The sequence below is a fragment of the Delphinapterus leucas genome, chromosome 15 (assembly GCF_059928025.1).
Source record: "Delphinapterus leucas isolate spDelLeu-1000000601 "Yukka" chromosome 15, BTC_Dleu_Yukka2, whole genome shotgun sequence".
Lineage (NCBI taxonomy): Eukaryota > Metazoa > Chordata > Mammalia > Artiodactyla > Monodontidae > Delphinapterus > Delphinapterus leucas.
In genome coordinates, this window is record NC_143143.1 from 55,250,234 (window position 1) to 55,273,422 (window position 23,189).

At 44.5% G+C, this 23,189-nt stretch overlaps 1 protein-coding gene across 1 annotated transcript; it reads left to right on the plus strand.

Moving 5' to 3' along the window:
• The first annotated feature begins 2,738 nt into the window (after positions 1 to 2,738).
• Positions 2,739 to 11,023, plus strand: PROKR2 (prokineticin receptor 2). Its single transcript, XM_022556504.2, has 2 exons — positions 2,739 to 3,310; positions 10,327 to 11,023. The coding sequence occupies exons 1-2, from the start codon at positions 2,853 to 2,855 to the stop codon at positions 11,021 to 11,023; spliced, it is 1,155 nt and encodes a 384-aa protein (XP_022412212.1). The 5' UTR covers positions 2,739 to 2,852.
• The last annotated feature ends 12,166 nt before the right edge of the window (positions 11,024 to 23,189 follow it).

Below are 23,189 nucleotides of genomic sequence, written 5' to 3' on the forward strand. Positions count from 1 at the left end.
CCACCTACAGGTTGGGGTAGGGAGGGTAGGAGGGAGACGCAAGAGGGAGGGGGTATGGGCATGTATGTATATGTATAGCTGATTCACTTCGTTATAAAGCAGAAACTAACACACCATTGTAAAGCAATTATACTCCAATAAAGATGTTTAAAAAAAATAAAAGGCTACTGCGTTCCATTCACACGGGGGTACGGAGGGCTCAGAAACTCTCTAGAGGGACCCACCCGCGCCAAGGAGGCTAGAGCTCCATGCGTCCGGCGCCCGGGGAGCACCAGTTGCAGGAGCCAAGTGCCCACCCTTCGCCTCCGCGCAGAGACAGGCGGGGACCCAGGGGCGGAGCCGAGTGCGGGGCGGGCGCACTCGGCCGCGCCCCAGAAGCCGGGAAGAGCTTCGCGGGCGGAGCGCCAACTCTAGCGGGAACCCGGAGACCGCGACTCGCCTGGGAAGCGCGCTGAGCCAGGAAGAAAGAGGAACACCTCCTGCGCAGTGAAAGTGCGGGTCCCCGAGGCCGCCAGGTGGACAGGGAAGCGCGGAAGCCCGTAGGTGCAGAGCTCCGCGCAGTCCCGGGGTTCCAGTGGCCGGGTGGGGGGCGTCGCCCGGGCTGAGGGGTCCGATGCCCACTTCTTTCTCTGGGGTCTTCGGGACGCTTTGCCTACTGCCGCCCTAGGGATGCGCCCTGGCTGGCTCGCACTAGAAGTGTGGGTGCCCTCAGATGACCAGGCCGGGGACCGTAGGCTGGGACTGGGCAGTGAGGCCGCAGACCGAGGGAGTCAGTGGGTGGGCGGGCGCCAAACTGCAGGGGAGGGCGTGGGCGGGGGGCACCCTCGGGAAGGTGAGCAGGAAAGGGGAGGAATTTTCTCTGGGAAAATGCCCGTTCACCGTCTCCTCCCTCCACCCTCAGTTTTCTTCCCGCCCAGAGATCTCACAGGCTTTGCTTCTCGAGCTTAAATTTCCGACGATTTCCGCCCCTGCTGGGGCAGCGCCTCCGGGAGCCGCGCGGCCGTGCCGGGTGGTTAATAAGGGAGAGGAAGGACGGGGATCTTGGAGGGGGCTGGTCAAGGGCAGCGAGTGCATCCAGCGGTAACGGGGAGGGACCTGCTCTAGCCCGGGCGCCCGCTGTCTCCTCGCAGGTCCCGGGACCGAAGAGCAGCCGAACGTAGAAGCCGAGAGGGCGCAACTCCCGCTTCTCCGTCTCAGGCTGTGCAGTGTCTGTGGGGGTTGGGGTCTCGCATGAGACGGAGAGGCGACCCAAAAAGAGGACGCCCCCAGCTGCGGTTTTGAGCCTCCCCTCGGGTACATAGTAGGCAGGCGCGCCGCAGGTTGGAGTGTCCCCGCCACCCTGCGACTGCTGTCCCTTCCGGGAGCAGTTCCTGTCCTTCGTTCTCCCTCTCTTCTCAGAGGGCTGGGCCAAACCTACTGTCCAGTTTGGTCCACTTCTTGCTTCCAGCACCCCACAGCCCCCACACTTGGAGTCCTTTCCAGGTGTGCTAAGAGGTGGGGGAAGGTGGTTCATGGCTGGATGGCCGGGAACCCCATTCCGCAGGTGCTGGATCTGGGTTCTTTTTCCAGTCGGTCAGACACAGCGAACCCAATAGTGCCCAATCTCCTGAGGGCTCAGTACTTCAGAGACTTATTTCCTCCCCCGCGGGCATCTGGAGGCACCAAGAATGTAGAGGACTTAGGCCATAAGAGACAGGTCAGCCCTCAGGCCCTCCTGGGTCCTCACTGACACTCCCCCCACGCCCCTTGGGTGGCTGTTTTCAGTTAAGCGAGGTCTTGGAGCAGCCACCACTTTCAGAGGACACAGACTTTGGTGACAAGATGTGGCACCTCCCAATCAAGGCTGATTCTGGAAGGGGAGCTGGGGGCCTGGTGAAGGGACAGCTCAAAAGTGTGGAGACAGGGAAGGGGAGCAGACAGAGGACTTCCTTCTAGAGCGGCCCAGTAGCACAGCAGATTTCCCTCTCACCCACAGGCCCCTCCACCTGCAGAGTCCTGGTCAGGATCCTCATTCATTCCTTCAGCAGATTCCTATCCAGCCCCTACTCTGTGCCAGGCCCTGGGCTAGGCAATAGGAATTTGGTTTACAGGAAAACTCGGATTCAGAGAGCATAAATCACTGGCCCAAGTTGACTCAGCCTGTCCATGTGAAAATGGTGATTTCCAAGTCTGTGGACTGGCCAGGACAGAGGGAGCAGTCCCTGCTTTGGGGGAAGGACCCTGCTGTATCACCGTCCTCTGGCTTCATTGTCCCTGGCCAACAGCTGGCACAGTGTTGTGACTGCCATAGAGTCCTGGGTCAGCTGCCTGAGCAGCTGGGAAAAACTTACAGAAGACCCCTGTGGGGGCTGCTGGGGGGAGGGTGACTGGGCAGTCAAACTGGTCCTGGTCCCTGGACAAAGGGCAAAGATACACATTCTTCTTGGGTGTCTCTGGGGAGTCCAGTCCATCCCATGCCCAGTCCCTCTCAATAGCCAAACAGCCAATAGAGGGTTTCCCAATTTCCGGAACTCATGTGTCCTCCCCTCTGTGCCATGGGTAGTTCTGTCTGTGGGTTAGGCACTGCGTCTGGTTGGCCTATACCTGGGAGAACTCTGGGAGGATGCTACCAGGTGTTCTCCTACATTTTGCCTATACCTGGGGGGACTCTGGGAGGATGCTACCAGGTGTTCTCCTATATTTTATCAACTGGTTGTGTCTCCTTCCAGGATCCATGATGGCGTCTTGACTCCCCACAGATGTGGGCAGGGTGCTAAGATCTCTGACCTCATGAAAGCAGAGGGTCTGGACCCCCAGCTCAGAGTACTCAGACCGCGGAGACTCCTGCATACCACTCACTGGCAAGCTTCACCATGGCAGCCCAGAATGGAAACACTAGTTTTGCAGCTAACTTCAGTATACCCCAAGACCATGCCTCCTCCCTCCCCTTCAACTTCAGTTATGGTGATTACGACCTCCCTCTAGATGAGGATGAGGATATGACCAAGACTCACACCTTCTTTGCAGCCAAGATCATTATCGGGGTGGCACTTGTGGGCATCATGCTGATTTGTGGCATTGGCAATTTTGTCTTTATCACTGCCCTTGCCCGCTATAAGAAGCTGCGCAACCTCACCAACCTGCTCATTGCTAACCTGGCCATCTCCGACTTCCTGGTGGCCATTGTCTGCTGTCCCTTCGAGATGGACTACTATGTGGTGCGCCAGCTCTCCTGGAAGCACGGCCATGTGCTCTGTGCCTCTGTCAACTACCTGCGTACCGTCTCACTCTATGTCTCCACCAATGCCCTGCTGGCCATCGCTATCGACAGGTGAGGATGTTGGGTAGGGGTAAACATGGAGGTGGCCCAGGTTGCCTCTTTCCTCACTTCAGCTCTAAACGTTGGCCTTACTCCAGATTCAAATGCGTGCCCATCTATCGAGGCAAAAGGAGACTTGATTTCTCCAGTTGTGGCTCATGTTCTCCCAAATGTGGACAAGAGTGAGGCTCCTGAACCTCCCAGCTCTGGGCCATGCCCCGATACACCACATCTGCTTCAGATACAGGCATGTCATATAACCATGAACCTCACCAAACACAAAAGCAAAAGCAGCATTTTAGGCAGGTTACTACTTAGAAGCCACATTAACTAGGTTAGCCAAGGCAGCTTCAAGTCAAGATAGCATGTGCGAAGTTTTTCCTGTAACCACTACCCAAAGATATAGAACATTTCCATCCCCTAGAAAGTTTCCTTGTGCCCCTTACCAGTCATGCCTCCCATCCCAGGCAACCACTGATCTGATTTCTAGCATCATAGTTTAGTTTTGCCTATTTTTTAACTTCGTAAAAATGGAATCATACAGTATGTACTCTTGTTTTTGGTGACTTTGTGGCAGAGATGATTTTAAAATAAGATTACAGGGTTTAGTTGCAAAAAAGAGGGAAGGACATTCTTGCCTTTCTTTTTTCCATACATCCATGTGCTTATTTGCATATATTTGCATGAGATGTTCTGTAAGTCCTTGATCTATTGTAAATTTATAAAGTAAAATTTCTAATAGCAGCTTCAGACAAATCTGATACATGTTTTATTTATGTAAATAGCTGTAGGCCAGCACTGGACTACCAGTGGCTCTGTTTGAGGGGGGCAATTTGTGTCACATCTTCTTGGTCCACCATTGTGAGTTATGCTCATTTTGATGATGTGTTTTTAATCATCTTTTTCCCTTTTATCTCCTTTCAACTCCAGTTTTTCCCTTATTCTCAGTGCTATTTAGGTTTGTGGTCCTTTTTAATCAACCCAGTGATTATTTTTCATTTATGATAATATAATACACATACAGGTATAAGAGGCATCTTCCTATTTATAACTTAATTCCTGCAAGAAAAAACAATTTTGTTATCACAACTTTGAGGCTCGTAAGCTCTGAACCCAGTGTTTATGAAACTTACCTATCAACCAAATGCACAAAATTCCCCAGGGGAAATGATACAAAGTATGTTTGGTACAATAGTACAAAGTCAGATTCCTGGGCCCCTACTGAATGGGAATCCCCTGAGCTAGGGCCTAGGCATCTGCATTTTACCCAACCCTGAATGATTCTGATGTTTACTCAAGTGAGTTACCACTGTTCTCATCACCTTTGTTCCATTGAAACCTTTGTCTTCCTAATGCAGTTGTGGGGTTTTTCTTTCTTTCTCTTCCTAATGTAGTTGTGGGGTTTTTCTTTCTTTCTCTTCCTAATGCAGTTGTGGGGTTTTTCTTTCTTTCTCTTCCTAATGCAGTTGTGGGGTTTTTCTTTCTTTCTCTTCCTAATGTAGTTGTGGTGTTTTTCTTTCTTTCTCTTCCTAATGCAGTTGTGGGGTTTTTCTTTCTTTCTCTTCCTAATGTAGTTGTGGGGTTTTTCTTTCTTTCTCTTCCTAATGCAGTTGTGGGGTTTTTCTTTCTTTCTCTTCCTAATGCAGTTGTGGGGTTTTTCTTTCTTTCTCTTCCTAATGCAGTTGTGGGGTTTTTCTTTCTTTCTCTTCCTAATGCAGTTGTGGGGTTTTTCTTTCTTTCTCTTCCTAATGTAGTTGTGGGGTTTTTCTTTCTTTCTCTTCCTAATGCAGTTGTGGGGTTTTTCTTTCTTTCTCTTCCTAATGCAGTTGTGGGGTTTTTCTTTCTTTCTCTTCCTAATGCAGTTGTGGGGTTTTTCTTTCTTTCTCTTCCTAATGCAGTTGTGGGGTTTTTCTTTCTTTCTCTTCCTAATGCAGTTGTGGGGTTTTTCTTTCTTTCTCTTCCTAATGCAGTTGTGGGGTTTTTCTTTCTTTCTCTTCCTAATGTAGTTGTGGGGTTTTTCTTTCTTTCTCTTCCTAATGCAGTTGTGGGGTTTTTCTTTCTTTCTCTTCCTAATGCAGTTGTGGGGTTTTTCTTTCTTTCTCTTCCTAATGTAGTTGTGGGGTTTTTCTTTCTTTCTCTTTCTTTCTTTCTTTCTTTATATCTTTTTTCTTTCTTTCTTTCTTTTCTTTCTTTCTTTTTCTTTCTTTCTTTCTTTCTCTTTCTCTCTCTTTCTTTCTTTCTTTATATCTTTTTTCTTTCTTTCTTTCTTTCTTTCTTTCTTTCCTTCTTCCTTCCTTCCTTCCTTTCTTTTTTCTTTCTTTCTTTCTTTTCTTTCTTTCTTTCTTTCTTGTTTCTTCCTTCTTTTGTAACATGGGAGATTCTCAGGAAGCAACCATTCTGTTACAATACAGAGTGGTTCATTTTCCACCCCAAACCAGCTCTGCCTCAGTCAGCTTCCAGCTCTGTCAGCCATTCCACCATCTCCCAGTCACCCAAGCAGGAGATACTACCATCATTCTTTTCCTTTCTCCCTGTTCTACTGCCACCCACACACCCCTACACCAGGTGCCGCCCTACCCCAGGTCCTGGCAATAGTCCCTCCAGCTTCATCTCTTGGCAAGTCATGGGTGGACCATCATAATGCTCCTCTAACTTGTCTCTTCACCCCTTCAGGAGCCCCTGACTGTCCCTTGGAATCTATACTCATCCATATTAAGCATCAGAATATCACCACTGAAGAGTCTTTCTAATATATCTCATTCCTTACAAAACCTCCAAAAGTTTCAATGCCTATAGAACACATGCCAAATCCTGAGTCTAGCACCCCAGAGTCTTTGTAGTCTGATGCCAATCTGTCTTTTAATCTCATGCTGTGTCTGGTGACACAGACGGTCTTTTCCAAAGGACATTGTGTTTTAAGCATAATAACCACTCTTATCTTCATGTTTCCATAGTGCTTAGTGCAGAGCCTCAAACCTGTGCCTTAGTGTGGTTTACCCCTAAAATAGACCTGAGACAAGGATTCATGTGCAGGTAGCCCTCAGTAAGAACCTATAGGGAGATAGGAAATGAGGCAGTCAAGGGAAGGCAGTCAATACAAGCTGTGTTATTGAACAAGTTTCCACTGTGCACAGCTGATGCTTATTCCTGCCACAGAACTCTTGGAGCTGGTGTAGATCACACCTCAGAGCTCTCCCAGGAGTGAGAGGGTGGGAGGGAACTAGGATATTTATACACCAACCCTCATAAGTCATTTGTGAGGGCCACTCTGGAAATTCTGTGCAAGTTACCAAGAGGACTCTGGAAGCCAGAGAAGGCCTTCCAACAAAGAAATGCAGGCGTTAGCAGGTGGCAGTGGACAGGCATACAGTGAAGTGATAAAAGCAAAGGGATAATAGAGGGGCACCAAGAGCATCTGCTACAACCTGGTAGATCTACAGGTTGCTGGGTTCTACTGTGTGCCCAACCTATGCGTATGGAAACATAAAGTAGTAGAAGACACAGTCTTTGACCTCAGGGAGCTTTTCTTCCACACAGAAACTAGAATAATCTAGTGATAAGTGAAGAGTAACTCAGAGAAAGACAGACGATTATGTTAGTGATGCAGTCTGGGAACGCTTCATGAGGAAGGCATTGCAATTCAAGTGTGCTATTCTGACCACCTCCTATTCACCCAGTTGATGAATGCAGGACTCTCCAGCACCAATAGTAGTAGATAACTGAACACACAACACCTCAAACTAGAACAATGAGGGTGAAAGCACTTGGCTGGTCTCATATACTGCCAGCCCAGGGGAGGAGGACACTGCACACCAGGCAGGGTCACGTGGGAGCTGTGCTTGGGAATAGAATGAACCAGCAGGGGATGTGAGCAGCAGGATCTATAGTGACAAGAGGCTGAGGTGACCCTTGGCTCCCATGGGAGGATGTGATTGACTTGTTTGAATGATTTTGCCAACTGGCAGGGAGGTGAAACCCATTAGGTTGAGGATTGGGGGTGCAGCTATTCCCACTGATAGAGGAACTAGCAGGACAAGAGCGTTTCTCACTGGGTGGAGGGATATATCTGGTGAAAACAGAGGAACTCACAGCTAGGCTTTTGGGGCCCTGTAGATGTCAAAGCAGTGTATGGAATTTCAGCCCTTACAATCCAGGACCCTAATAAATAAATAACACCCCTCTTTCTCACTCAGTTTCAAACCAACTGAAAAATAAGGCAAAATGATAAGAAAGATGAATGATGGCCAAACTCTCACTTTTCCTGAGATGACACTAATACTAAATAATGGGCTTGTATCTCTAGGCATGGGGACCACATCCTACTCAGAATTAGATAAACCTGCAAACCCTGACACAGGTAGCAGCAGAAGAGCAAGGTTCATGTGCAGAGGGCCTAGAAGGGATGATATTTGAAGTTATAGAGAACCCAGAAAAAGAGTGTTGACCTCAAGAAGCACACATCCAAGCAGATAGATGGCAACAAAGACTTTGCAGATATCCCTCTTGCCAATGAACGAGTCATGGGAAAAGATGGGTTTAAACAAAATATTATAGCTTCCACCATGCTTTATGTACATTTACCTTCTCAAATAGAATCTTTCAAAAAGCCTGCAAGGTTGTCTGTAAAGTTATTTTTATCTCCCTTTCACAGATGAAGAAACTAAGTCCCAGGAGCATAAGTAATTTATTCAAGAATTTAGGTGCACAGCTGAAATTCAGGGCTTCTGAATAATGCCTAGGCCAGTGTTCTTTATTTTATTATTTAGCTGATGACAACTCTGAATTTTGGAGCATCCTATAGGATAAGGAATTAGAATTTAGGAGTTGACAACAGATTAAGCAGGGCTGTGGAAGTTCTCTTTGGCATTGGTTACTGAGATACTTTTCATGCAAGAACCAGACTGAGAGAGTTATTAAGTCTTGAATTAGTTCTGCATTATCTAAGGACTTTGGACTCAGTATGATAGGCAGAATAATGACGCCCCCAAGATATCCACATCCTAATCCCCAGAATACGTTATGCCTAAGGGGAATTAAGATAGCAGATGGAACTAAGGTTGCTAATTAGCTGGTCATAAAATAAGGACATGAGACTGGATTATCCAGGTGGGCCCAGTGTAATCACAATGGTCCTTAGATGTGCAAGAAGGAGGCAGAAAAGTCAGTGTCAGAGTGATGTGTTGTGGGAAGGGCTTGACTGGTCACTGGTGGCTTTGAACATGAAAGGGGGCCCTAAGCCAAGGAATGCAGGCAGCCCTAGACAAGAAACAAATGAGATTTTCCCCTCAGAGCCTCCAGAAAGGAACACAGTCCTACCAACACCTTGATTTTAGCCCAGTGAGACACATGTCAGACTTCTGACCTCCAAAACTGTAAGATAATTAATTTGTGTTGTTTAAGCCACTGAGTTTGTGGTAATTTGTTACAGCAGCAACAGGAAGCTGATACACTCAGTATCACAGAGAGACAGTGATTGTGAGATGTCCCTGCCCCAGTGAAAGATTGGCTAGCCCATTTGTCCCAATCTCCAGCCCTGTGAGCCTTGCGCTACCCAGGCAAGTCACGCAGGTTAACTTGGAAAAGCTGGGTCCCGTGGATGAGTGAAGAACTCCAGTAAGCACTGCTTATTAATGTATACAGCTAGGGTGTAGCCACTGGTTGGGATGGGATGCAACTTTATCTCATGTCTTCAGAAAGCTGCAAGCTGGGGAGAGCCAGGCTGCCATGTGATCTCCTAATTGAAGTCTATAGAGTCAGAGCTGCCAGTGGGCAAGGGGAAGGCAAGAGCCAATAAAACAATCTTATGACAGACATATTGTCAGGGACAGACAGAAATAACATGGCAGAAGGCCTTCTTGGTCAAGTCAGAAACTTGGAAAGGTGACCAAAGGGTCTTGTTACAATAGAAGGGTAAATTGGATAGAATTTCTACGGGTGGCTTCCTGCTTTTTGTCATAACCTGACTCAAGCTCCAGGTAAGAGGTACATATTCATTTCCAAGGTTGTATTGTTTCTTCCCTACCCCTCATGCCTCTTTTCTTCCTCCACCTTCCTCCACCACCTCTTCCTCCACCTTCCTCCACCACCTCTTCCTCTCACTCCATAAAATGCACAGGAATGATTCCAGGGCACTAAATTACCTAAATAGGTGTTGTTAGGTTTTTCTGGAAAGAAGGTATTCAACCTACACAAATGAGCTCATTTCCCACTAAGGGCTCCAACCTCTTTCCCAGGCAGCGTTGCTCATTGGAAAGAGCAGGATAAAAGTTTTATGCTGTGTGCTGCTTTATGGTGTCAAGGCAACTTTACACACCTTCTCATCTGAGCTTGAGACAGCCAAGGGAGTTGGGTGTAAAAGTTTTGTATCAGGAGCCTGGATTCTGTTCCCTGCACCAAGTGAGCTTGGGCAAGTCATTTACATCTCACTAGATTCCTCAGATTCTACCCTTAGTCCACTCCTGCTCTGTAATGCGGGATGACACCTGAGGGGAGGAGAGAAAAATTCCTAGTCCACAGCTCTTCTTTCACCTCTACACCAGAAGATATTTGGATTGAAGGGTTTTGAAAGAATTATGTTCTTAGGCAGAATGGCAAGCTGGAAAGCCAAGGTGGTATCAATAGGACTTATAATCATGATAGGCCACATGTACATGCCACACCTAGTACATGCCAAGCATTTCACAAACATTATAATATTTAATATTCACAGCAGCCCTGCAAGGTAGGTGTCATTTTATTTCATGTTGCACCTGAGGAAACGAATCTCAGAGAGACTGAGTGATTCACTCCAGCCAAGATTTATTCTGTCTGTTTGACCCAAATCCTGTGCTGTTTACACTAAATCACTCCTCTCCTCCAAATGCCAAATGATGTTGCTAAAATAAGATGAAGCACGTTGATGCTGGAAAATTAAGTACGTGGGGTCATTGTGCCATTTTGTCTGCTACTGTGGGTGTTTGGGTTAGTTAAAAACCAATAATGATTACAAGCACACATCATTATTACTGATAGCTTCCCTCCCCCACCAGATATCTCGCTATCGTTCACCCCTTGAAACCACGGATGAATTATCAAACAGCCTCCTTCCTGATCGCTTTGGTCTGGATCGTATCCATTCTCATCGCCATCCCATCAGCCTACTTCACAACGGAAACCGTCCTCTTTATTGTCAAACACCAGGAAAAGATCTTCTGCGGCCAGATCTGGCCAGTGGACCAGCAGCTCTACTATAAATCCTACTTCCTCTTCATCTTCGGCATCGAGTTCCTGGGCCCGGTGGTCACCATGACCCTGTGCTACGCCAGGATCTCCCGGGAGCTCTGGTTCAAGGCAGTCCCTGGTTTCCAGACGGAACAGATCCGGAAGCGGCTGCGCTGCCGCCGGAAGACGGTGCTGGTGCTCATGTGCATCCTCACGGCCTACGTGCTGTGCTGGGCGCCTTTCTACGGCTTCACCATCGTGCGCGACTTCTTCCCCACTGTATTCGTGAAGGAGAAGCACTACCTCACAGCCTTTTATGTCGTCGAGTGCATCGCCATGAGCAACAGCATGATCAACACCGTTTGCTTCGTGGCCGTCAAGAACAACACCATGAAGTACTTCAAGAAGATGCTGCTGCTCCACTGGCGGCCCTCCCATGGCGGGAGCAAGTCCAGCGCTGACCATGACCTCAAAGCCAGCGGCCTGCTGGCCACAGAAGAGGTGGATTGTATCAGGCTGAAGTGACCCACTGGTGTTTCGTAATTGAAAATCCAAAAGCCAGTACTTAGAGCACAATTCACCAATAACCAAGTTCACAGACTGCTTGGGGAAAGGGCAACTGTGTTCACACCTCACTGCTCTCAAGGAGCTGGATGCTTCTGGAGTCATAAAATGTGATGCAACTAGACACAAACCACAGCAGCTGACATTTACTGATAGCTGCTCAACACCTACTGTGTGCACAACCACACCAGCGAGATTAGATAAGGGCAACAGGAGCTGACATTTACTGATTACCTACCGTGCAAAAATATTTAAATAGCAAAATGAAATGGCAGAAGCCATTGGAGTCATTAAGCTATATCCAGATATTTAGGTGGTCAAACAGAGGCCACAGATGGTTATCTAGACTCATTCTTCATCTTCCCTCATTTTATATCTGGCCAGTGCAGGAAAGTCAAAGCCTACAGAATGCAGCACAATGGAGATAAAAGGGTGAATTAGAGTGTGGGGTTTACAGCCTCATGGGAAGACAATTCACGCCATCACACTGAGCTTTCCCACCCAGATCTTATGACCTCCCTAGAATATTCTCTAGGATTCTGGCTGCCAGAAAAGAATTTTTCTCATAACCAGGTCATTGGTTATCTATAATGGTGTAATTTCAAAGGAAAGAACCAAAAAATTTTCTTTTCCACTGATGCTTGAAAACTCATCATTCTTTTGGGTGAAGACAGACAATCCTGAAATGAGGAGCACATCCAGTTCCTGAAACCTTAATGTGAAGGATGTCAGCAGCTCTAGTGTCAGTGAGTAAGGGGACAGAGAAAGGGGTGGAGTTTGCCACTGGCAATGAACGTAATCTGTGTGGCCATTTTGCTAAGGCCTGGGCCACTTTTCTAGAACACACCCTCTCTTGCAAAGATGAGCTCTACTTGGAATCCAAAGACCTGGGTTCAAGTCCTAACTCATGTGACCTAGATGTTTACTGTCTCTGCATCTCAGTTTTGTTCAACGAAACAAAGATGATGAAAATATTTTCTCTGCCTGCCTTACAGGACTGTTGGGCAAGCCCACTGAGGTCATAGTTTGTAAAAGTGCTTTTCAACTATACAAGTGATGAGAATGGATAAGAGATATTGAATGATTTGTTTGGACCCCATCCACTGTGGCTTATTATGGAGAAACACTCCCACTTTTTCATCCTTAGTCTATGGACCAGTGATCCCTGAACTCTTCTCAGTGCAGTCCATCTACATCAGGGCAAAAAAGGAATCCTTGTCCTGGGTTATAATCAGAAAGATTCAACTTCAGAGTCTCAGTTACCCACACCCCACTCCAAACTTTCAGTATCCCTGTGGTCATAGAAGTGTTGATAGTCTTCCCTGCATGTTGCTAAACAGCACACCCCAGGGCTGCCTAAGTCTGTTTGTATTATCACACACCTGTGGTAATTGTGTGTAGTTGTCTTCATTTCTTCCTGATTCATTTTGAAGCAGAGTCTATACAAATGGTTTGGGATTGACCCAAATGACCCACATTTGGGCAATTCCTGCTCTTCTATAGTGAAGGGGTTATTTAGTTGTTTGCTTGTCTGTGTGTGTATGTGTGTGTGTTTAATTAATTGTTGGTGTTTTTAATCCAACAGTGATGTTTCAACCAACATTTTCCTCCATCACCACCCAGCATGTTCACCTTCAGCCCAATCATTGTGCCCTCAGAAAATGCAAACTCACTTTAACATTAGGCTAAGCCAAATTGTTTATAAATTCTGATTAGACAAAATTACACAATGCATTCTAAAGCCAAGCAAGTAAATATTTTGGGGTTATCTGCATTTTCACAAATATGATAACTGCATTTTTATTTATTACCCCTGTCCTGACTCTTCTCCTAAAGATGATTCTTTAAGAGTAGACTGTACCAATTGTGTCTGTCAAAAGAATTCAGTCCCTTTTTCCTTTTTATACTAAAACATACCATCCTCCCTTCATTTAAATTTAACTGAAACAACTTTTGTAACTATTGGTGAGATTTGTGATTTTCCAGTGAATTAAAGTGTTATGCTGTTATCAAATGAAATTATTAACATATGGAATCTTAACCACACTGTTGAAGCATTTTCCCTGCTAATCTTCTATATGTTAGTATATTTAGATATCAATGAAGTGATAGCCATTTAAACAATTCAACCTTGCAACAGAGAAGGAAGTTCTTGAAGGCATTTTTAGAACAGTGGCAGCTCACACCAGCAACGAGCCTTATCTTGGTCATGTCCCTCAAGCTGCCAGCCCAGGAGTGTACTCATGCATGCAAATAAATCAAAGAACCGCTACTCCATGTTCACGTTACCCTTTCATTTTAAAATCATCTTGTTTGTTTAATGAAAACTGCTGTTTGCATGGAGACTGTTCATTCCTCTAACTGGTGTTAACGTAATAAATTAATTGCACTTGTGTTTACACTTTTCTTTTCAAGACTAATTAATGCTAAGCTTAAGATACTTTTAATGCACTGAGATATATAAACATTCATATATACTATTATATATTGGAAATTTAATCTCCTTTGGCAAAATGGATCCATTTCCTTGGCCAGAATAAGAGAAGGATGGCTTTATGATGAAGCTATTAGATTTTTCTTTCAGCATCCAACATCAAAAATAAGTTGATTCTCAAGTTGAAATCAAAAGATGGCTTCAGGCCCTTCATGGATAAAAACCAATTGCAGACTTCTGAAGGAAAAAGTGACACATGGGAGGTGGTTAGAAGACTTAAGGTAGTTCTATTTCTAGGGGAAATTTTTGGCTTTGAATCATATCTCCTCAATTTAACCATTATCTCTCCCTTGGGCTCAAGAAAACACACACACATGCACACACACACACACACACACACAACTACACCTCAATGGGACACCAAAGCAGGAAAAGGCCTTTTAGGACATGTAACTCAACTCACTCCTTTCTTAGGTGAGAAGATCTGAATTTCAAATGAGGAAATGACTTGCTTAAGGATGCACAGCTAACACTAACATTTGCTGGAGCCACAACATTGCCCCAAGGTCTCACTCTGGTCTAGTGAGCTGCATTCAGTAACTGCCCTCCTGTGTCTAAAGGAGGGGACTTCCTCTAAGAATGTTTAAAGCGCCATTTAAACTGGTTTCTGACCTCCTGGGAGAATCTTAATCTGCACAGAAGATACCTTCCTTCCTTCTGGCAAGCAAAGAGTGCATCCATCCAAGGGACTTCATAATCTAGACCCCAGGCTTCCAGAGAAATCAGAATTACACCAGGGTCACTCTAGCGCTCCTGCCTGTCTTTTCTCCTATTGAGAGAAATGCCCCCTCAGGGAGAGGTCTGAGCACATTTGGCTTGAACATACATGGAACTATTTAGATGTGGTGCTGGAGCCATGTGGGAAAGCAGATTATGAAGAGGGGACCCTGGCCCTAGGAAAAGTAAGCGGTGGGGAAAAGGGCTTTCTCATATTCAAAGGCAAAGCAAGTCCAAGGCCAGAGTGTGCAATCATCACACAAATTCCAGCTGGCTGATCCTGAGCAGTGGTCCTTCTTCGTGCCTCCCAGGAACCAAATGCCTTCTGGTCACCAGGTCAGCCTCTCTCCTGAGGTACACCAACCAGGCTACACATCACCTCCTTGGGTTGCTTGAACCACTTACTCCTTTACAGATGCTTAAAGAGCTCCAAATACAGGACAATATTCCCAAGAGATAAGCTGGTGTGAAAAAAAATGGGTTTGGCACTTTCTTCAGATATAACAAATTGGCGGGAGGTGAGGGATTCATTGGAACTTGAAAAGAATAAGTAGTTATTGAATAGAGGGAAGTAGGCAGGGGTTTGCCTCCAAGAAGCAGGTGGTCAGCTCTTGGAACAGAATGTCATATAGATGCAGGGTCTTTCCATCCCTTTGTTAACTGAATTTCCACGTATGAGTCACAGGCTGAGATGAAAGAGGTCATCTCCAGAATCTCATTTAATGCTGACTGTAGGTTACCAGCTCTGGATCCAGCTCCTAGGCAGGTTCTTGACACAATACTTTGACTGAACTCTGCAGCAGGGATGGTCCAGTGTGTGCAGAAGAAGGTCTTCCGCCCACTCAGCCAGTCTCTGTGCTGGCTCTACAAAAATGGGAGTGCAAGCCTGAATCTGAAAGTGACTCTTGAAATGATATATGATTAATTCCATGTTGAGGTTGAGATACTGTAAGCACAAAAATGGAGAGAATTTAGAAGACAGATTCCTTCCAGCCATGGGAATCAGAGAAACTTTGGAGTAGGGAAGTAGTTAGGCAGAGCTCTGGAAGATGGAGAATGGTGGGAAGAGGGTATTCTAGGCAAAGAGGACAGAATGAGCAAAGACATAGAAGAGGAGAAATGAGATAGAATATAAGTGGAACAGAAAATAGTTTGATTTGACAAACACATAGAATGCAGAGTGTTTAAAGGGAGAACAAACTCCAGCAGCAGGATGAAGAAAGAAGCGTACTGAAAGAGCCTGGGATTCACAGTCAGAATCATGTTCAAATAGTAATTCATACTTAACCATGTGAATTTTACTATACCCCTTACCCCTTCATCTATAAAATAGGAATGATAATAGTACTTACATCATAGGATTATATGTGGTTCAAATATATATCTTAGAAAAATGCCTAGCACAACATAAGCAGTCAATAATATTAGCTGTTATTTTTAGAATGATTAATTCTGGGAACAGAATTTCTCCTAGAGGAATCCAGAGTATTGTGTCACATATAATGGATATACTATTTGGGAATTATTCAACCAGAGTATTTTCATCTTCTGTGACTCCAAGTCTCTAGCCATCTTGGACTCCCAACTGTACCTGGCCAGTTCAAATCACAGGATATCTTCCATAGCATAAAGAAGATGCCCTTCCATCATTGAGACTGAACCAGAAAGATAAATGACCCTCAGGAAGGAGACAATGATGTAGGGGAAGTCCCTTCCACACAGGAAGAAGGAAACAGCGCCTACCCCTTCCAGTCCCCATGGCTGTGGGAAAGAAAGAAACAAGTTAAAGACCAGATGCATTTGTCTTTGCTTTCTCCTTCAGGGTCTAAATCTAGGTGGTGGAGGTAAGGATGCAATAGAAGCACCTAAGTAATAGAGAAGCCTAAGATCATGGGGCATGGAGGCACCAATGAAACACTTGCCCAGGTTTCACTGGGGGAGGCCCTAGACCTCTAAGAGGAGCCCAGCAGTGGAGGAAGCTGCAAGACAGGGGAGTCTGATGTAGCACCTTGATACCTCACAACAAGCAGTGAGGTGTAGGGATCCATAAATTCGCATGTGCCCCACTTAGGGGTCACAGATGGATGGACAGAAGCCTGGGGTTGGGTCTAAAAGGCCATTTTGTGTGAGACCTTTGCAATCAAGTACAAATAGCCAGAACCATAGACTCCAAAAGACTAGTTGGAATGCATTATTTTTCAAAAACCCATCCTGCAGCACGGCCAGCAAGGATCCAGAATCCACATAACAGCATGTGATTCTGAGTATTCCTTTTATCCTCCTCCAACATGCAGTCACAGAAACTCCACTATATTTGGAAGGAGTAAGAAGGGGCTGAAAACCAAAACATTTCATTTATCTGAAAGTGGGTGATTTAAGCTGAATGGAGTATACTTAAGTTCAAAAAGACTATATGTTATTAATAGCTAAACTTAAGTTTGTTCTCTACCTCCCAATGAGACAGGGGTTCATAAAGCTTTGATCAATGATAGAAAAGTCAAGAAGCTATGTTTTCTCCATACATCCAAGTGTCGTGTCAGCCAACACTGCACATATAACAAGGATGAAAAAGCAGCAGAAGATTGGGGACTGTGATGGAGAGAAAAGAGGAAAAGAAATTGAAATCATGAAAGACTATATCTCTTAGTTTAAAAATGTATATCCCCTAAAAGAAAGCCAATGGCTTTTTGGTGATGGAAGCTGGTGCTATTGTTGAAAATGAAGAAAGAATGAAAATATTAGGTAGGTGAGAAGTTAAGGATCCTTTAAGAAAATGATAGTTCTTAGCCAGAGAATAGAAGTTCAGATACATTACTCTAATGATATGTTTGCTTATTCCAATCCATGGCATGAATAAATTGAATATGTTTTATAGAGAAACAAGAAGTGATTCACAATACTTCCACAAATGCTACAGCCTGTGGAAGAAAATTGCATTTTATGGAAGAAATTATATGCTGTAGTGCTAGTGATACAATTGGGGATTTCCAAAGGTGGAGGATGAGTCCTTCATGAATGTCAAGGCTCTATCTTTTCTTTATCTCAGTTAAACTTTCAATACTTTGATATTTTGATTAGTTAGATTTATAGGTGGTTGGAATAACATTGATTAAAGCATCTATGACCATCTAAAGATTTTATCCATTACTTGACTGAACCTAGAGAAGGCCAGATTATTAAAGGTCTGGACCCCTGAATGGGGATATGCAGTGGACAGGAAATAATTGGATGAATTCCTTCTCATTCGAGCTCATTGTTTGAGCTACATCAGCTAACAGGAAATTTTGCAAAAGGCTTCAAGCACGATTTGGCATTCTCACTCAGTATGCCTGAAGTTCTGCATTTTTATTTTATTTCAGCAAATGGTTATTGTTCCATATAGAGGCAGCTGTGAACTCTGGGAATTAGTTCTCCTCTTTCTCTTCCTCCTCATTACTATCATCACCATCTACCATCTGCAGAGAGTTGAGGGAGTGTCGGGGAAGAAGCAGAAAACTGCGGGGGTCCATAGCTGACCCAGGAAAGCATTGCCACCCACAGCTACACTGTTTTCACAACAGTATTTTTATTTTATAATTAGGCCATTGCTTTCCAGATCTCTGAGCTTCACTTAATGAAGGGACAACCCCAGCTTCTGCTCCATGGTTATTCTTATTATAGCAATCATAGAAATACATGGTGTTGATATTTCTGGTTCTCACATTACTCCACCTGAGCCTGACTTCTTTGCTCCAAGCAGTATTTTAGCTAAAAGTATCTCTTAACTTTGGGTTTACAAACCCACTGAAGTAGTTCTGAATGAGCCTTCTATTCCCCAGTATAGTAGGCTGAATAATGACCTCCTAAATATGTCCACATCCTAATCTCTAGGAACTGTCAATATGTAATCTTATGAGAAAGGGAATTTTGTTTGTATGATTAAGTTAAGCATCTTGAGACTAGGAGATAATTTTGTATTATCTGGGGTGAGCCCTAAGTAATTACAAGCATCCTTATAAGAGGAATATAAGAAGGACAAAGTCAGAAAAAGGAGATGTGGTGACAAAAACAGGCTGGAATGATGTGCTTTGAAGATGGAGGAAGAAACCACAAGCCAAGGAATGCAGACACCTTCTAAAAGCTGAAAAAAAGCAACAAAACAAATTCTCCCTTAGAGTTTCCAGAAGGAATGCAACCCTGTTGACACCTCACAAACTCTTTTTGGACTTCTGACCTCCAGAACTATAAGAGAATAAACCTGTGTTGTTTTAAGCCACTAAGTTTGTGTTAATTTGTTAAAGCAATAATAGGAAACTAATTCACCCAGGCACCAATTCCATCACTTTCTTTGAGGCTGAATAATCAGTAGTACTTTGGTCCTACCCAAACTGCATGACTCTGGCTGGATATTTACCCTCTATCAGTGAGGAGAGCTATATGTTGAGGCTGATCTGGAAAGCACATAAGGTACAGAAATGGACAGGCAATACTGCCAGTCAAGGCAGACTAAGGATCAAGTTTAGAGAGAGCAATAAAAGCAGGAGGATCGGGCAGAGTCCAGGCAGTCAGAAGCAAACTCATCCTCAAGGAACAGCACTGATGTGCTCAGCTCCTCAACCAGTGATGGCTCCATCTCTGTCTCTGATGTGTAGGTCAACAGGGTGGGAGCTATTTGCCACAGATAGAGATCAAAGGCCAGGAGAAAATCCTATAGCGGACTGAAGTCAAAGCAGAACTACATGTCTGAATTCCCTCCCATTTGGACACACTTGTCAGACCTTTCAGGCCATGAAGATGTCAGAAAACATGTCAGAGGCCAAGTACTTGCCTCTGTAGACTTCACAGGATCTGCTCTTATGCAATAATTCCAGGATGACTCCTCCTTAGAAATTTAGGAATTCCTAAGCAGGAGAGGTTCACCCACACCCTCTCCATTACCAAATATCCTCACCTCTCTTAAGAGAAAAAAGAAGAGGTGATCAAATTACGGGAAAGTATAGTAAATAAGAAAACACCTGTATTGCCACCTTCTTTGTTGCCAGGCTCTGTGAGGCACATTTGACATGTGGAAACATGTTTAAACCTTAGTGTCATTTCACTTCATCATTTAAAGATGGTTAAATCACCCAACCACTGCCCAACTTGGAAGTCCTTGAGGTAGGAGTGAGATCATTGGACAAATTGAAATGTGTGTTGTTCTCTGAGCTCCCCTGTGAATAGCTGCTGGAAGCGCAAAACACCTAACTTCATCCAAGAGTTGTTCAAACAATAAGTTTGTAGGGTATTTTTAAGAAATAGATGTTTTTAATGGACAGCCTCTTTTCTGTGTACAGTCAGTCCTCATTATTCTCAGATTCTATATTTGTGAATTCTGCTACATGCTAAAATTTATTTGTAACCCCCAAATCAATATTCATGGCACTTTCATGGTCATTCACAGGCATGTGCAGAGCAGGGGAAAATTTGAGTCACACAACACACATGTTCCCAGTGGAGGTCAAACAAACTGATACTCTGCCTTCTTGTTTCAGCTCTCATAGTGTAAACAAGTGTCCTTATCATGTTCTATGTAGTGCCGTGGTTTTTGCACTCTCATGCTTTTTGGTGTCGGTTTTGCTGTTTAAATGACAGCTGAAGGTCTGTTCAGTGCTCCTAAGCACAAGATGAAAGAGAAAATATATGCATTAGATAAGCTTCATTCAGGCATGAACTGGAGTACTATGGGCCATGAGTGTTGGTGAATCAACAGTATAAATTAAATAAAGTGTCTTTAAACAGAAACACACGTAAAACAAGGTCATGTGTTGATTGGTTGACAAAAATGTTGTGACCAGAAATTTGCAGGAAACTAACCCTATAATTCCCTTAAAAGCATTAGTTCAATGTTCACTAATTCATTGTTTGTGGTGGCTTTATAGAACATAACTACTGTGAATAATGTGAACTAACTGTAATCTCTCAAGTTCATATTTTGTTTGCCACAAGACATAACTTGAGGCGCTAGTTGAATAAAACCGGAGTCCAAGGTTTGACTTGGTCAAATTGCCACTTTTTGCAGCATCCCTGATGCCCCTCCTTCCTACCCATCTGCCACAAATTGAAAGCTCTTGGAAAGAAAGGTCTGCAATGAAAACACACACATTTAACCAAACCACAGACCACACTTTCTGGAGACCACATGTCTAGGGAAACAGTCTTTTTACCCCATTTAAAAAAAAAAAACAAACTTGAAAGTTACACCTCATCTGCTCTATAGCATTACTATGGAACAACAAGAAGAAAACCACATGCTGTCCCTATCCCAGAGTGGAAAGGAGGGTAGCCCTTGGCTAAGACTTTGAGCCTTCATGTGACAATTTCAAAGCTTTTCAAAGTCGATCTTTGCAGAGCTGAGGGAACAATTATTGAGGTAGTGCTATTTCTTAATCCCAGTGGACCCAGGTGCACAGTCTGAAGGGGGAGGTTGAGACAAAAGAAAGGAGTCAAGAATCTTCCACATAAAAATGTGAAGTTTAACTTCACTGAGGAGAGGTGGTCTTGAAAATTATGGAGCATGAAGGAAAATGTTATTCTTCCTCCTAGTGGGTTTTAACTATCTCTGACAATTATTGTTTATCTTTGGAGAGAGAAAGAAAAAGGGGAGTGAGAAGGAGGGAGGAAGGGGGCAGGGAGCAGAAAGAGAGATGCCTTTCCACCTGATTCAACAGACGCTCACTGGAAAATGTGAAGGATGAAGAAGTGTGCCTGCAAAATATGTAGATGGGGAGAAGTTCAGGAAGAAAGAACTCACCCTGGGCTGTGCTGTGGGAACTGCAATATCAAAAGCTACCTTGCGCTGCCCTTCTGGAGCCCCAGGACATTCTCATGGATGGAGTTCCTTAGCACTAGAAGAAAGTACTGCCAAGGGGAGAGGGGCAGATCCTGGGAGAGACAAATCCCTTGAGTAGATAATAGAGTTTCTGAAAGAGTGAGTGGGAGCCCCACAATGAACATTAAACAGAAACTGGTGCACCCTTTTAAAGCAAGAACAAGATATGAATGTCTCCTCTCATCCCTTTCATTCAACCTGTACTAGAAGTCAGCCTAATAAGACAAGGAACAAAACATTACAAGGATTAGAAATGAAGAATGCCATTGTAATTATTTGCAGATAATATGATTGTCTGCAAATAAAATCCAAAGTAATCTAGTAAAACCTAATAAAATTAATAAGAGAGTACAGCAAGGTAGTTGGCTACAAGATCCAGAAACAAAAATCAGTAGTGAACTTGACAAGCTTATCCCAAATTCAAGCCAAGGCACATCTTTGAAGAAGGGACTTAGTCTATCAGAAAGCAATATTTATTATAAAGTTATAGTAATTGGAAGAATGAGGTATTCACAGAAGGGATAAACATATAGGCCAATGAAATAGAATAGAAAGCCCCAGATTACAGATGCATGTATGTAGGGAATTGGCAAAATCAAGTTTTCTCCAAAATGTGGAAATCAAGGCTCAAGAGCTAATTTAATCTCAGTAATAGAGAAATAAAGTGAGATTTTAAACACTTGACTTTTTTTACTGGAAACTTACGCCTCCTACCTACCCTTATACTTTATTGTGGAGGTGCTGAAAGGGATTAGGGGACAGGACAGAACAGGAAAATGTGGCTCTGCCCCCCTTCAGCCTTTGCTAATGCAAAGAGAGAGGCAGCAACATCCAATGGGTGGAGGGAGAGTGGTGTCCAGGCATTCCTGTGTCATCAGCAACACAGGGAACAGAGGTGGAGATGAGAGCCATGATGCCCTGGCGACTGCCAGTTGGATACCTCATAAAAGACTTAAAAGAAACTCCCCTGACACAAGACTAGGAAGCTGGGAGCCTGGCCCAAGGATGACTTTACCCAAATCCGGTGAAATGTATAGTACCAGCATAACACGCTGACAACTTACTTCCTAAATATATTCTGCAATTGTGCTTTCTGTGCCAGAGACACTGCTTTCAAGTGTCTTTACCCATCTTTTTTATTTTTCTTTACTCATCTTTATCACAATAATCCTTTCCTTCCCCTACAAGCACTAAAGAGCCAGCTAAAGCTGCATAACTCATGAGCTATGATTCTGCCATCATACATTTATCACCAGTTGATTTGTGTCTATTCCTGCCTACCCCAGATCTCATCCCTACTCAGGCCTCACTAAGACCATGAGAGTAACCCTAAACCTCCCTGCCTTCATCCATATTACCTGCTCCAGTTTTTCTGGCAGAACTAGCTCGCTCTCATGACTCTCAGCCTATTGGCTGGTTCTGGTCTCATGCACAGCTTTGGGTTTCCCACCCCATTGGGACTGAGCCCTGCTGGATGCAGAAGGATTCCCCAGAGTGAAGATGCAACTTTGCTCCCAGTGTGGGTATTTCTACTGTGCAAAGACCCCTGCCTCCTCCTTCCCCAGAGGATGTCTCCCATGTTTCAGCACCAGCACAGACCAATAACAATGACCTGTAATTTAGACACATGTGACCGAGCTCTGCTATTGGGCTTGATTCCTGCATCCTTCTCCCATATCTCCCAGGTTTGTTATACCTCCTTCCCCCCTCTAACCTGCACCCCTGCTGCCTCAGAAACTAAATTAAGATCCTAGATGCCTTTACTCTTTCTCCATGTGCCAGTTGGAATCAGTAGGAATTGAATTCAACTCAGCTGGTTCAAATGAAAAGACTTTAATGAAGAGTATATTTACAGAGGTGTAGGTGGGGATAAGGGAACCAACAAGGGGTGATTGGTCTCCCAGAGACCTGCAGCAAAGGGCAGCTTTATCACCCTTAGGACTGGAAAGCAAGAGAAGGAAATGGTGACACAGGAGCCCAGTAAGAGCTGGAGCCACTGGGGTGGGGACACTACTGGAGGGATGGAGCCACTGTCAGAGCAGGGAGTAGTATACCCTGACCTCTCTCTC